This window comes from Biomphalaria glabrata, chromosome 12 (assembly GCF_947242115.1).
Source record: "Biomphalaria glabrata chromosome 12, xgBioGlab47.1, whole genome shotgun sequence".
Classification (NCBI taxonomy): Eukaryota; Metazoa; Mollusca; class Gastropoda; family Planorbidae; genus Biomphalaria; species Biomphalaria glabrata.
This window is the reverse complement of record NC_074722.1, coordinates 18,616,802-18,630,596: the sequence shown is the minus strand read 5'-3', so window position 1 is coordinate 18,630,596 and position 13,795 is coordinate 18,616,802. Positions and strand designations below refer to the sequence as shown.

Below are 13,795 nucleotides of genomic sequence, written 5' to 3'. Positions count from 1 at the left end.
GTAGCCTAGTTACTTCGCAAGAGATTGTTTGATCATAAGCAACTCCCGATTCCCTCTGTCAACAACACTCAACTTCACTAAGGGCGGTTAAGTTCACTCCAATGTCAACTTCCTTGAAAGCATTCATTTTTATTGCTGTCCTGCAATGTACAAACCTTCCAACAGTTTCCTTTTTGTCAACTCCTTTGCCGTTTGTCATTTTGTAGTCTAGTTCTATAAAATGCTGTATTAAATACCTCTAGCTTGCGCTGAGTTGTTTTAAAATGATAATTGATTTGAACAGTCGATCCATGTGCGTAGCCGGTGGTCCCCCCCCCCCCCCGAAATGAAATCCCTCCGCAACGGGGGGGGGGGGGTCGGAATTTAGTGACTGATTTTTTTAAATTTTGTTTGTTTTAGGAGAGATTTTAATACTAAACCATCACTTTCCCCAGAGCAGCCAAGGAGGTTTTGAGTTTAAATCCCCCCACTCATCTGCGAAATAATGCAATTTAAATGACAATCCCTAAATTCCAAGAGCATATTATATAGTTAAGGAAGATTTTGGTTTTAAAACATAAACGGGGTTTAAAGCTAAAAAAAACCCCGCCTCTTCAATATAAAAAAAAAAAAAGCAAATTACGCACTCAAAATGCTATATGAGCATAGCCAAAGGGGATTTTGAGTTTAAACCCCCTTTCAGCGGGGTTTGATGCTAAAAAAAACCCTCTTCAATAAAAAAAAAAACAGCAAATTGCACACTAAAAATTCTAAAAGCGTAGCCAATTGGCGTTTTGAGTTTAATCCCCCCCCCCTTTTTCAGCGGGGTTTGAAGTTTAAAAAATACCTCTACAATATTTTTAAAAAAAGCAAATTACACACTTAAAATTCTATGAGCGTAGCCAAGCCAAAGGGGGGGGGGTTGAGTTTAAACCCCCCCCCCCCTCCTCCAGAGAGCGCTTTTTTTTTAAAGTTTAAAACCCTTCCAGATGGTTTTGTGTTTAAAATACCCCTACAGAAAGGTTTGAGGTTGAAAACATCTCTCTTCAATATTATTCAAAAGCAAACTACAATCATCAAATTCTATAAGAGTAGCTTAGGGGGGTTTTAATTTGTTTGAAAAAACTCTATAGATTTTTTAGTTCAAACCGGCAAACAAATGATTTTGACGATAAAACTTCCCCTTTCGACATAAAATCTAAAGCAAACTACAGTCGCCTTATTCCAAGAGCGTAGCCAAGAGAGGTTACAAATTTGTACCAGTGGCACTGACACTTCAGAGCGGAAGAATGAAAAGTAAAATAGCTATAAAACATAAATCTTAGAACCCTAATTTAAAAATAGAAACACAAAACCAAATGAAATGCTCAGAAAGACACAAGGATAGAGGCACATTTCTTATTCCACATGCTAGAGCAAATTTTTACAAGTGCTCCTTCTTTCCTAGTGCCTTTAGAGACTGAAATGGGTTGGCTGAATCAGCCAAGAAAACAAACGACTCATAAATGCATGACTAGATTGACACATAAAGTGCGTAGGATGTAATTATCTTCTTTTTGAAAATATGTCTGAAATAGGCTAAATAATATAAAATATCCTGTTTTAAAAGTCATGTTTTCTGCAGAAAAAGGCAGAAGAATTGAAATCATCCTTTCTTCATTTTATATTTATTTATTACTAATGATTGCATTTGACATTAGGTGATGATATATAGCTTAAAGTAGTGCGATATTGGGGGCGGTCGAGTTGGGGTAGGGCGATCACCATTACCGCCCCGTCTGCCCAAAGGCCGAATTGTTTTTGCTTCGTTAGTATTAGAATATGAACTAGATTTTTGTCGAATATGAGGATGTGACGTGAAAGGCAAATATGGCGCAAAAAAACAACAACAGCAAAACAAAACAAAACTAAATTTAAAAATACTTTTTAAAAAAGCTTATATTAATTGTAATTGTATCAATTAGTTTGGATCAATCGTGTAATTATATGTATTGGATAAGACATAATAAATATGTGTGATTAAAAATATTTTTGATAAGCTTATTTAGCTTTCTCAATGCGCTATGATAGGCCCTGCCTATGCCTATCAGTGTCACTTGTCTGGACCAGATGTGAAACATGATCGTTTTTAAATGCATGAAAAATATTCACTTAGGGGTAGCCTAGAATCCTCAAGGGGACTAATTCAACGTATACCACCACATCTGTCAAGTACGATTTCAATATACAAAACAAAATAATTAATTACCAACGGTTGATTTTCAAATTGATTTTTGTGTTGTCAAGTAAAAGAAATAATTACTTGTGAAAAAGTTCATCTTAATACGAGTTTGGGTGTGGAAGAAATAGCATGTACAAACTTTTTACCATACAGACAGACAGAGTGAGATGATATAAGCTTTGATATAAGCTTTACAATAAGCTTACGACCACCATCTTAACATTAATATGTAAATAATAATCAATAATAATAATAGCCAAAATCTTTATTGGCATAATAAACTCATGTCTCTGTAATAATAATTTTTTTCCCACTTAACCTCCTTGGGTCTCCCAAGGATTTTTTTAGTGAAATTGACTCCGATTAAAATATTTGAGCATTTAGCTGTTAATATAATTTAATTTCGTAGATATTGTTTAATGTATGACCTAAAAGTAACATTTTTACATCTTCATTGTATAGGCTAAATTGAAAACACATTAAAACACCTTTTCTATTTGCTTTATTTCTCACTCGCAAATTTATTTTTTTAAATCATTATTTTCTGTAGAGAAAGTTTTTGAGTTGACAGCAATGTGAAACTGTATAAAATTACTCTTTATGTATACAAGAGCTATCTTGATCTAGTAAAGGAGACTTGAAAAACAATAGTTCTAGACTACTTCTAGACTAGATCTAGATTAGATTCTAGATCTCTATATGACTATAGGTAATCATAGAGAATACCTAAATCTTCAAGTGAGATTTATTCTAATATTAATTATAATAGATGCGTATCACTTAGATCTAGAGTAAAATAGATCTATTATTATTATTTATTTATTAGATAAATCAGAAGTGATTAAATTGTAAATCCCACTAAATTAAGTAAATTGTCTAAATGAGAGTAGATCTAAATGGTAATTTTCGTTTTCTGAACAACTTCAAGTTTATCATGAAGAAACTTAAAGTAAAAGTTCTTACTAAGTTCTAGATCTAGTTGAAGTTAACAGTAATACTATTAAATATTATTTATTATTATTAATATTATAATTAAGTCATTATTTCATTAAGTGACTAATTAACAGTATTCTGACCTAACCCTGCCCTGATTTTAGATTTTTAAAAATTTAAAAAATGTTTAGGTTTGAATTATATTAATTATAAAATAATTATTTGAAAGTATTCAAAGTCAAAGTTTATTAATTTTTTGTTTATAATTTATTTATTTATAGTTTATAGATTAGCTCTAATTAGTCTTTTAAGAAGTATTAGAATTAGTCTATTCAAATTCAAGTATTCTATCTAGACTATAGACTCTAGCACTCTGTAATGCGTACACACAAATGTTATAACATCATACTATACTACTATAGGATGGTTAGGTCTAGAATGCCTAGATTGGCTAGAATGCTAGATCTAGGGATAAAAACTGGTAGAATGCTAGATCTAGGGATAAAACTGCGCTCTAGATCTATAACTATAAACTCATCATCCATTTAATTATCAATAAAAATTAAAAATTCATCCATATGTAATAATATGTTGGAAACATGGTCAAGAACCTTCAGTGATGCTGGAGATGGATAGGTCACACCCTTCGCAAGGCCTAACCTGGAAGGAAAGAGAAAGAGGGGACGGCCCAGGAATACATGGTGCTGCGATTTGGAAGCAGATGGGTATGACGTGGGGACAGTTGGAGAGACTCGCCCAGCACCGAGATTGCCTGGAGGAAGCTGGTTGGTGGCCTATGCCCCAAGAGGAACCACAAGCAGAGATGATGGTCAAGAGGCTAAGAACGCTTGAACTTGGCTTGGCTTGGTTACAGATGAAGGGGGCTCAAGGTTCGATACCCGACTCGAGCAGAGTTGTGTTTACTGTCTGAGCGCCTAAAGGCACCACAGAAAACCTTCTCCCAGATATCCCCACACTGGGATTGGACCCATATCGCTTTGATCATGCTAAAAGCATGAAAGTAGCACTATATAGAAGCTATATTTATTTATTTATATATATATGTTGTTTTATTTCACTACCCATGGTCAGCATGGTGGCCATGGGCATATATATAGAATAAAGACTCTCTAGACTAATAGTAGGTCTATATAGACATATAGATCTACTTGCAATATTAATTAATTAGTATAATATGATGTGAATGAAGTCCAGCACTGACATTGTCCTTCCCTTGCTTGGTAACTTACACTTCCCCAGTAGTCCCAGTATATGCTAAACAGCACACATCATAGTTATTGTTTTTGAAAAATGTTATTATATTAAATCTTCATCTTTCTTTTCTTATATCAGTTTCTTTTTACACCAACTCAAGACCGACAAGTCAGTGTTACTTTTCCCACTCACAATTGCTCCCTTCTTTGCTTATAACCAATGCCACAGCCAGGCCATTAGACACTTGACAAGCTTTACCTACAGGTAGCCTTCCTAGTTGACCAAAAAAAAACTTGTGAGACCCAGTGTGTCTAGCCCACTCACTCTGCTCAGTGACTGTGGCTAAATCTAAATTTGGTACCTGATTAATCAATAATTGTTCCACCTGCTACGTTTTTTTTTCCAGATGCTACACATGTTACTGATACTGTCTTTAGTACCTACCTAGTCAATCAATAATTAGGGCCCAAGACAGAATAAGAGAGAGGGAGAGCAGGGTTGTACCAATCACTGTGTTTGTTTGTTAATTGTATTAGCTTATTTTTTGCTTTAGTAGCCTATTTCTTTGTCCTTTTAAAATTTATAGTGCATTAGTGATTTGTGGCAAAATAGTAATAAATAGTGTAAAAACATATCTCTCACATGAAGTCAGAATGTAAATAAATATGAATTTGCTATATTGTTTTATAATAAACTTGTCACAAGCTAGTTAGACAACTTAAATGGACCCCATCATTAGCACTATATTTACATTCATAAGTACCCACATGTAGGGATATTCCTTCTTTTTACCCAGCAGCGTTACTTCCTTTATTTTTACCCATTCACATCACACTTGGTTTATACCGTAGGCAAATAATAAAATTATGTAAGATAATGTTTGTAAGATAATGTTACAAAAGAAATCAAAGAAATTTTTATTTCCCAGTCTTGAGTTATATCCCTCCCTTTCATATATATATATATATATATATATGCATTTTCAACATTAAAATAGTGTTCGTTAATGTCATTGATAGTGATAAATGAGTATTATGGAACACCCCCATTTACTCATAGGCTATAGCATGCACATGTTTCTGTGCCTTTTTAGAAACATTTCAGATAGGTCATGTTTAACTGATATTGTCTAAAAAATATCTTAACCCCGGACCTACCTTCCTTCTTTCCTAGAGGAAGAAAAGTGACATCGTCGTACCAGTGCACTTTGAGCCAAAGTAAAAACTTTGTTGTTGTTTTATGAGTAAACAAAACCAAATGTGTCTGAACTACATAGAAATGGATCATGCACAAAAACAATAGTTCCGCCATAGCTATCAAAATAAAGGCTCATTTTAACAGATATGGTGTATAGTGGTGTTTGAGAAGGACTAGATGTACCTTGTTGATTAGAGATTATTAGAGATCTTACTACTTACTTTGTCTGCTCTTCTACTGATTATAGACTCCATAGTAGAGTCACCATTACTTTGCTGCCACTTTTAGGGTCAGTCACTATAATGGAATAAGATTTTTTAAGAAGTCACAATGGACCTCATTCACCAATCCTAAACAAACAACATTTAGTCACGTGATCTTATTGATAAAACAACGAAAAAAACTGTCACGTGACAACCATCATGAATTAAACATGAGATCGTAAATTATATAGAAGAGATAGAGCACCACGTGGCTAAATGTTGTTTGTTAACGATTGGTGAATGAGGTCCATTGCTGAGCGCTGTAAAAATGTTTACTGAAGCATACTTATATTTTTATATAGCGCTACTTTCATGCTTATAGCATGCTCAGAGTGCTATGGTTCAATCCCAGTGGGGGGGGGGGGGGGATATCTGGGAGAAGGTTTTCTGTGCTGCCCTTAGGCTAATACTTATAAGTATTTTTATTAGTCTTATATAATCTTTGAACTCCTTCTTTAGTTTAATTTTTATTTGAGCTTAAGACACCCATTGTCACTCTTATCAAATGTTAGATTCTTATTAACCTCTTCTTTAATTCTAATCGACATCACACTACCCTGATTTCCATTACAAGGTTTTATTTTCCACTATTCTTTATTTCTTTTTTTGTTATATTGTTATATTATGTTAGATATTATAATTTGTATTAATTTGTATTAAACTGTACAAATAGCAGTAACATTAACAGTTAAACAAAAATAAAACAAAAGAAAGAAAGAAAGAATAACTACTGTACTCAGCCTTGCTTCAAAACTCCTCTGAAAGACTGATTGATTGATTCCATCACCTATTGTGGCAACATGCTCCTTAAGGGTGTTTGTTCGAGATTCATATAACTCTAAAGAAAGCCTGAGGCTGTAGTGAGGTGGCTAGTGTGATGCATGAGACAGTATAATACAATATTAGTTTCAGCACATAGTTCTGATGTTTCAAGAAAGGAACGTTTCCCTCGCACTAACCAACTGTGCCAGCAAAGTGCTTATGAGAATAAAATGTTTTATAGTTATCTATTGTTAGTTTTAAAATAACTCTACATAAAGTATAAAGGGAACTAATTCAGCTTATATGCTACATCAGTCAAGTACAATTTCTTTCCCTTGTTAGATACCAAACAAATAGTTAATTAACTAATTGGATAATTTATTGTATTGATTCTTGTTTTGTCAGGTACAAGAAATAATTGTCCTAAGTTTCAGCTTGATCCAAGAATGGGTGTGGGAGAAATAATGTGCACAAACCTTTTATCAGACAGACAGACACAGTGAGATGATATAAACTTTGTAAAAAAAATATGATATTGTTTACCCAAGATATAGTCCTAAATAAAGCTTATCACTAAAGTTTATGAGCATATAGATCTACACAGGAATCAATATTACATAAACTTTAAGAAGTTTTCAATATTTTTTGTTGTTTCTATATGATCTATCCTCCCTTGAATAAATTTTTATCATCAATTCAGTTTAATCCTCCTTGTTGACTAATCACTTTTATGCCATTCTTTATACTGTATCTTTTACATGTGCCTCTACATAGCGCATGTCAAACATTGCGTTTGCAGGCCGCTTATGCCACTTTGCACACACCCGCTTGGCCACCTCAAGAATTATCAAAATAATGTTGAATTATTAAGCGTTTAACAGTCACTACTAATTTTCAGGTAAAATATACTGCAAAAAAAGAAACTAAAATGTAACAATCAACTTTGTTGAACTTTTAAAGTATTCTTTCATGATGAGGTTTTGGGAAAAAAAAATTTTTGAAAATTTATTTTAAATTGAATAAGATATAAATTTGTTTATTTATTAACTTTGAATTATCTTTCAAGTGGCTTAAATCAGTGTTTCTGGATGACATTGGACACAAATTTGATTGTGTTTCCTACTAAACAGAAGTCTGTTGGTTCTCCTGTTATAAAGTATTGAAGAGATTTTTTTGCACTGCAAGAGGAAATAGTATTGTTTCTGAACATGAAAGGTGAACCTGTTGAGCATTTCCAAACTGACAAATGGGTTCAGGATTTGGCATTTGCAGTTGATCTCACTGGTCACCTGCAAGACTTGATTTTACAGTTATTTACTTGAATGGTACTTTGAATTGCGGAAATTAGCAGCTGAAATTCTTGCTATATTTGCAAGGACTCATCTCTGTGATTTTTATAATGAAAGCTACAAAAACACTGTTTGAGATTATCTGATCAAAATTTGTTATCAGTGATGAAAATGTCAGTGGCAAACAAACTTCAACCTGACATTAAAAACTTGTATCCCAGATAAGATGTCAAGCATCAGGACAACAAAAATAATGTGTAATCATAGTAATTTTTAATTAAAAAAATAGAGTACCACACTTTTAGCTAAGCGGACAGGTATCCATTAACTATTGTATTCTATTGTATTGTTTCTAATTTACACAAAACTAATAGGCTGTTTTCCAACTGATTTTTGGCTGCTGCCCTTCAGGTCATTGTAAGTTTTTTATGTGGCCCATACTCATGAATGAGTTTGACATGCCTGCTCTACATTGACTGCATGTTACACTCTCTTGTTTTTCTACTGTTTAGTGTAAGTCTTTTGGGGTTTATTAACTCTTTCTCTCCGTAATTATTTACCACATTCTGGTGGAATCAACGCTGGTATCGTCAGTTTGTAGAGAGAGAAACAGTTAAGTTTCTTTTATAGGTGTCCTTAGCAAAGGCTACATATTCTAATAGTTGTCTAACTAAGGTTAAAAAACTGTAAGCATTAATGCTCGAAAATGAACTGCAAACTTGGATGTGCTTCGAAGAACATTCTTACCACATCGGCTTATATTATTTTTATTTATTATTTAGTTATCTAACTGTATGTTATCCATTTATTTATAAGTTTTTGTTTTTTCCCCCCACTCAAATTAAAAGTAAATTTATTTATTGCAGATACACTTTGTTAATTATCACATTGTCTTGCTCTCAGAGTAAATTTGCTAGATGGCTGGCAGTCGACGAGAAAAACTTGGTTCAATTCTATCAAGGTATAAATTAAGCCCTATTTAAAATATTTCATTTTTTTTTAAATCTGTAATGGAAAATTGATTGTAGTGCTTTAAAAAAAAAATTAACTTAACAAAACTAATATGAAAATAAAAGAGACTTAAGTTATTGTCACACCATCAAATTAAGACTATAATTATCTTTATATGAATTACTTTGCCTAAGAATAGGAGAGATAGAAATATCCAACCATTAACATTATTACCCTACTGGGAGCAGTTTTAAGGAAATGAAAAAGATGATGATTGTATATAATATTTACATTAGCATTTAGTGGATTTTCATGACCTCCACAGCATGACCACATTTTGCTCGCTTGAAATTTGACATCTTATCCTTTTTAGTTATTTATAGTGAACATTCATCTTGATTACTGTTACACCTATGTTGATATTTTATAACTTAATATTATTGAAATCATATTCTCAGTATAATATCCCATTTTCAAACATAAAATAATTCAGAATAACTTAATAATAGTGATGCTAAGTTTGAGGTGCCTCTATTGAACACATGGAAGAAACGCAGTGTATAATATATTTTATTTGAGTTTAATGCTTCAAAACTAAATTCAATAAAACAAGTAGCTCAGTGATGAACAAACAATAAAATATAAATCACTTGTTCAATTAGAATAATAACTTGACTGACATATAGTATTATAAATAAGAATAGTGAAGACACTAAAGATGAATAAATATCCATAAAAGAATACTGAACACTGAACAATCTCAGAACAATGACCTCCATTGGCTAGCTCTACATCTTTTATATGGTTTCATAGAAAGACTTTATTGGATTTTTCATATCATTGTTAGTTTTCTTTAAAGGTTCTTAAACTTCTATCTTCCCTTCACTTTCAATCTCTTTCTAAATTGTCCTAAATTATGTTTGGTTTATTTCTTCACAAATGTCATTCAGTCTAGAAGCAAACCACTTTGTTCCCTTTTACATATTCCATTTGCACACTCTTTCTCTACTAGCTTACACACTGAAGTGTGACAATTATTGTTATGACACATTGTCATTGTTTTTTTATTTCAGATTGACAGGATTAATGCAGTCAGGGGCACTCAGTTATGAAGAGCGTCCAGTCTGGTATGACATAGTCAAAGCTTTACCACCAAAACCTAGTCCTCCCCAAAAAGAAGTTCCTAATATATTTTATCCTGAGGATTTTGTCAGAGTGTAAGTTGTCCATTGTATTTTGGGATAAGTAGCAGCCTGGTTAATATAGGATGTGAACATTTTTTGCATTCTCTCATCATCAATAGAAAACACATTCACTTTCAAATTAGAAACAAGCTGTAAATGTTAGGTTTTTTAAAAATAAGTTTAAAGAGCTTTGTTATCTTTTGAACAGAATTTACTGTTGAGGTAACCTTTTTTTTTTTAAGAAAACAGTTTTTAAGTTTGTCATGTGCCTGTGATTAGTAACTTTTTAAAAAATTTGCACTAACCCATCAGTTTATTTTGGGATTGGTGACTCTTTAGTTTCTGTTTTTTTTTTCTTTTGTGATAAAAATATACAATAGTAAACTGAACCCTTACCCACACCCTTGACTTCAATGTTTTCTATTAAGAAACTTTACAGATTGCCTTAACAACATATTCTTTTTGTTTTCAGGCATTTCTATGAGAAGTTTGTTCAGACTGACCCTGTCATGTTAACGACACAGATAAAAACTATACCTCAAAGGTAACAAATTACTACAACAACAAAAAAATATATATGTGTGTGTGTGTGTTACCATTAAAGTACAAAATCTGGCATTCTATAGAATGCCTAAATATTTTAGGCAAAGTAGTAAATGAACCATTACTTACTTTGCATAGGCATTTTATAGAATGATTGGAACTGCTTCAGGCAAAGTTGGAAATGTTTAGTATTTAATTAATAAGTTTCTCTGAGTAATATTTCTACTCACCAGTAATCTTTACTTTAATCAATACTTTAGTCCTGTTCTTTAGTGTGGAGTTTAACTCTAAAACTGTCTAAGTGTATATGCTGTGTAAAACTTCATTGTGTTTGGTCAATTCTTAATACAAAAGATGTTTCATACTTTGTTGTACAAAAGGTGAAAGAAAAAAATAATATGTGATCAAGATAAATACAACTTTCAACTACTAACTTGATTAGACCTTGATTTTTGTTATTTTAAGCTGATGGTATTTAATTTATCATGTCAAAAAAAGCTTTAATGCAATACATTTTTTGTTGTAAATAATGACACAAATTTCAGCATTAAAAAAAAGAGCTTGCCTCCATTTACAATAACTTTACTACTATTCTTGATATTGAACTTTATAGTTTATAATTAACTCTGTGGGCTACGTTAGAAAAAGAAATAATATTTTAAATAATTATAATTATTTTTTTTCTCATTTCAATTCTTCCTGTCAATTTGATGTAATGGACTTTAAGTCCCTTTTATATAAAAATAAAATGAAGTACTAATGGAAGAAAATTTTGGGCGTGGAATTCCATATGCTGTTTATATGAATGCTAATCTGATGTAATAAGTCACTTAGTATGAGAAATATATAAACATTACATAATTTTATAGCCTATGGTCTACTAAATTTTTATGAAATACTTTGTAAGCCTACTTCTATAGAATGCCTGTTAAAGCCTGATTTAATTTGTAATATGTGTTGTATCATTTCTAATATATATATTTTGCTTTTTTTTGTTTTGTTTTCTTGCATTCCTTGTAGATTTATCGACAAGTATATAGAACTACATAGATTAAATGCTGTTCCTACATCAGACTTATTTCAACAAACAGTTTCTGTCTTAAAATCTGAAGGATTTCATTTAACAACACACCAAGAAAAAGCAGCAGTAAGTTCAAACTGTTTGGAGAATGTTTCTTTTGTCCTCCTGTGTGCATGGCCTTCTTCAGTCACAAAGCAACTATGGCTCGTCTCATCTAAATAAGATGAATGTTTGGGCATTCGTGCTATGGAGTGGGTAAAACTAGAAATGCTACAAAACATATTACAAATTTAAAGTTATCTTCAAAAGGGGCCTTTGATGGGAAGTTTTACCATGGAGTATGTGTGTATGTGTATCTATGGTGACAAAGAGAAAAAGTTAGGGATTGGCAGTGTGAATGATGCAAGATAATGGCATTGTCCTCGGCTGTCTAGGGTAGGACCCCAGATTGCCATAGTGAAAAGATGTTATTTTGGAGTGAGATTTTAAAAAAAAAAGAATTCTTTTATTACTGAAGTCTACTACATTTATTTCATTTGATCTCAAGTTGATCTTGTCTAAAATATTGTTCACAAAGAAGTTATTCAAGTTTTATAAGTTAAGATATTATAAGCCTACAGCGGTTTAGTTGTCTACCAGCAGTTTGGTGCTACAAGTCAACTACCATCATTAACATACTGGTGTCAGAAGAAACTATCAAAAGTGAACAAATACAATAAATGCTGTCAGAAGTGAAAGTCATATATCAAAAGTGAACAAATACAATATATGCAGTCAGAAGTGAAAGTCAACTATCAAAAGTGAACGAACAATAAATGCTGTCAGAAGTGAAAGTCAACTATCTGCATTATACTATCTGTGTTATACCTGAAATATTAAATCAATTTGTATTTTGTGTCCTACATTAAAATGACCAATTACATGTTTTGAGTCTGGGAGGCCGCTGACAACTATTATATCGGCAAAAAAAAAACAAAATATGTTTCATGTACTCCTGACTCGAGGCTTAGTAGAAATGCTACCAATTTCAGATATCAGTAGCTAAATCACTGTTGCATGGTGTTATTTATACATTCAACAAAAATTCAATGTATTATTTTATAATCTAGTAAAAACTTCTGAGTCTCTTTGCACACTCCTACCCTTCTTCAAAGTACAATTCTTGCTAGCTCCTCATAAAGCAGTACTAATATTCAAAGGCCCTCCCAATATGACAGTCGTACTCCACATACTGAATGGAATATTGTGTTTGTATGAAATTTATTCTAGTTATAAATATTTCTGCTAAGTTGCAATACAAGACTCAAAAAGCTTTAGTTATGGATCTCATCACTGTTTGAAAACAAATATTTTTTTAATGAATTTCAATTAAAGCTTAATAAGCAATTTTACAAATTTGATTTCCTAAGCAGTAACTTCTACTAATTCCCAAAGTTTTAACTTTTACAAATTTGATTCCCTAAGTACTAACTGTACAACTTGCTTCTGAAGGTGTCGATCATTTTATTAAAGCCAATTGAGTTCCTAACAATATTGTTATGGCTGTATATTCAAATAACATCATATTAAAGACAAATAATACACCTATATGTCTTCTACCGTTTGTCATAGATATTTGGGTTGTGACTCCTTTTTATCTATTAACATTTATATTTATTTGTTTTCTTTTGGTTTCATGCAATAATTATAACCTGTTTATTTTTTTTCTTTAAAGGCTACAGCTATCAAGTCTTCATTTAAACAAGAGCCAGGTTCAAGTTCAGAAAAAGTTGAACAGAAACTAAAAACAGTTAACCTAAATACTTTATTTGATCAATAGTCTACTTAGTGATATTAAACTGGCTTTCTTATATATTTTTATACAAATGGACTTTGAAAAGTGTTTTTTCTTCACATACAGTTAGTGAGTTACAAATGGTCTTTGAAAAGTGTTTTTTCTTCACATACAGTTAATAAGTAAAACAATTCATGCTGGCCGACATAAATATTATCCATACAGTGAGAATGATATGCCATGGAACTAAAATATATTTTGTGTATTAACTTTTTTGAACAGTATCTTTACAGGGAAATATAAGGAATTTATTAGGCAATTTATTTGGCAATTTTAAAATAACCAGTTATTTTTAGCAACATGAAAAATGAATTTATAAAAAAAATTATTATTAATAAATTTCATTTTACTGTTGGACAAAAACTAGAATTTGATTAAAAGGCAAGATGATATTTGAAAATAA

The 13,795-nt window shown here is 31.8% G+C and overlaps 2 protein-coding genes across 5 annotated transcripts in view; one reads left to right on the top strand and one right to left on the bottom strand.

Moving 5' to 3' along the window:
• LOC106063362 (3-oxoacyl-[acyl-carrier-protein] synthase, mitochondrial-like) overlaps nt 1-6,310 on the bottom strand; it is a 45,941-nt gene extending 39,631 nt beyond the window's left edge. Inside the window, exon 1 of the mRNA XM_056006501.1 lies at nt 6,305-6,310. The gene's annotated coding sequence lies outside the window, so the exon portion shown is untranslated. The remainder of the gene's footprint in view (nt 1-6,304) is intronic.
• Nucleotides 2,754-13,424, top strand: LOC106063366 (probable 28S ribosomal protein S23, mitochondrial). 4 transcript variants are annotated; one of them, XM_013221708.2, is made up of 6 exons: nt 2,754-2,909; nt 8,726-8,820; nt 9,884-10,027; nt 10,467-10,538; nt 11,558-11,684; nt 13,273-13,424. In XM_013221708.2, the coding sequence occupies exons 2-6, from the start codon at nt 8,777-8,779 to the stop codon at nt 13,375-13,377; spliced, it is 492 nt and encodes a 163-aa protein (XP_013077162.2). In that variant the 5' UTR covers nt 2,754-2,909; nt 8,726-8,776; the 3' UTR covers nt 13,378-13,424. The 4 variants fall into 4 exon arrangements, with proteins under 4 accessions (XP_013077162.2, XP_013077163.2, XP_055862492.1 ...); XM_013221709.2 differs by having other exon boundaries at nt 2,788-2,938; XM_056006517.1 differs by having other exon boundaries at nt 2,792-2,909; nt 8,763-8,820.
• The last annotated feature ends 371 nt before the right edge of the window (nt 13,425-13,795 follow it).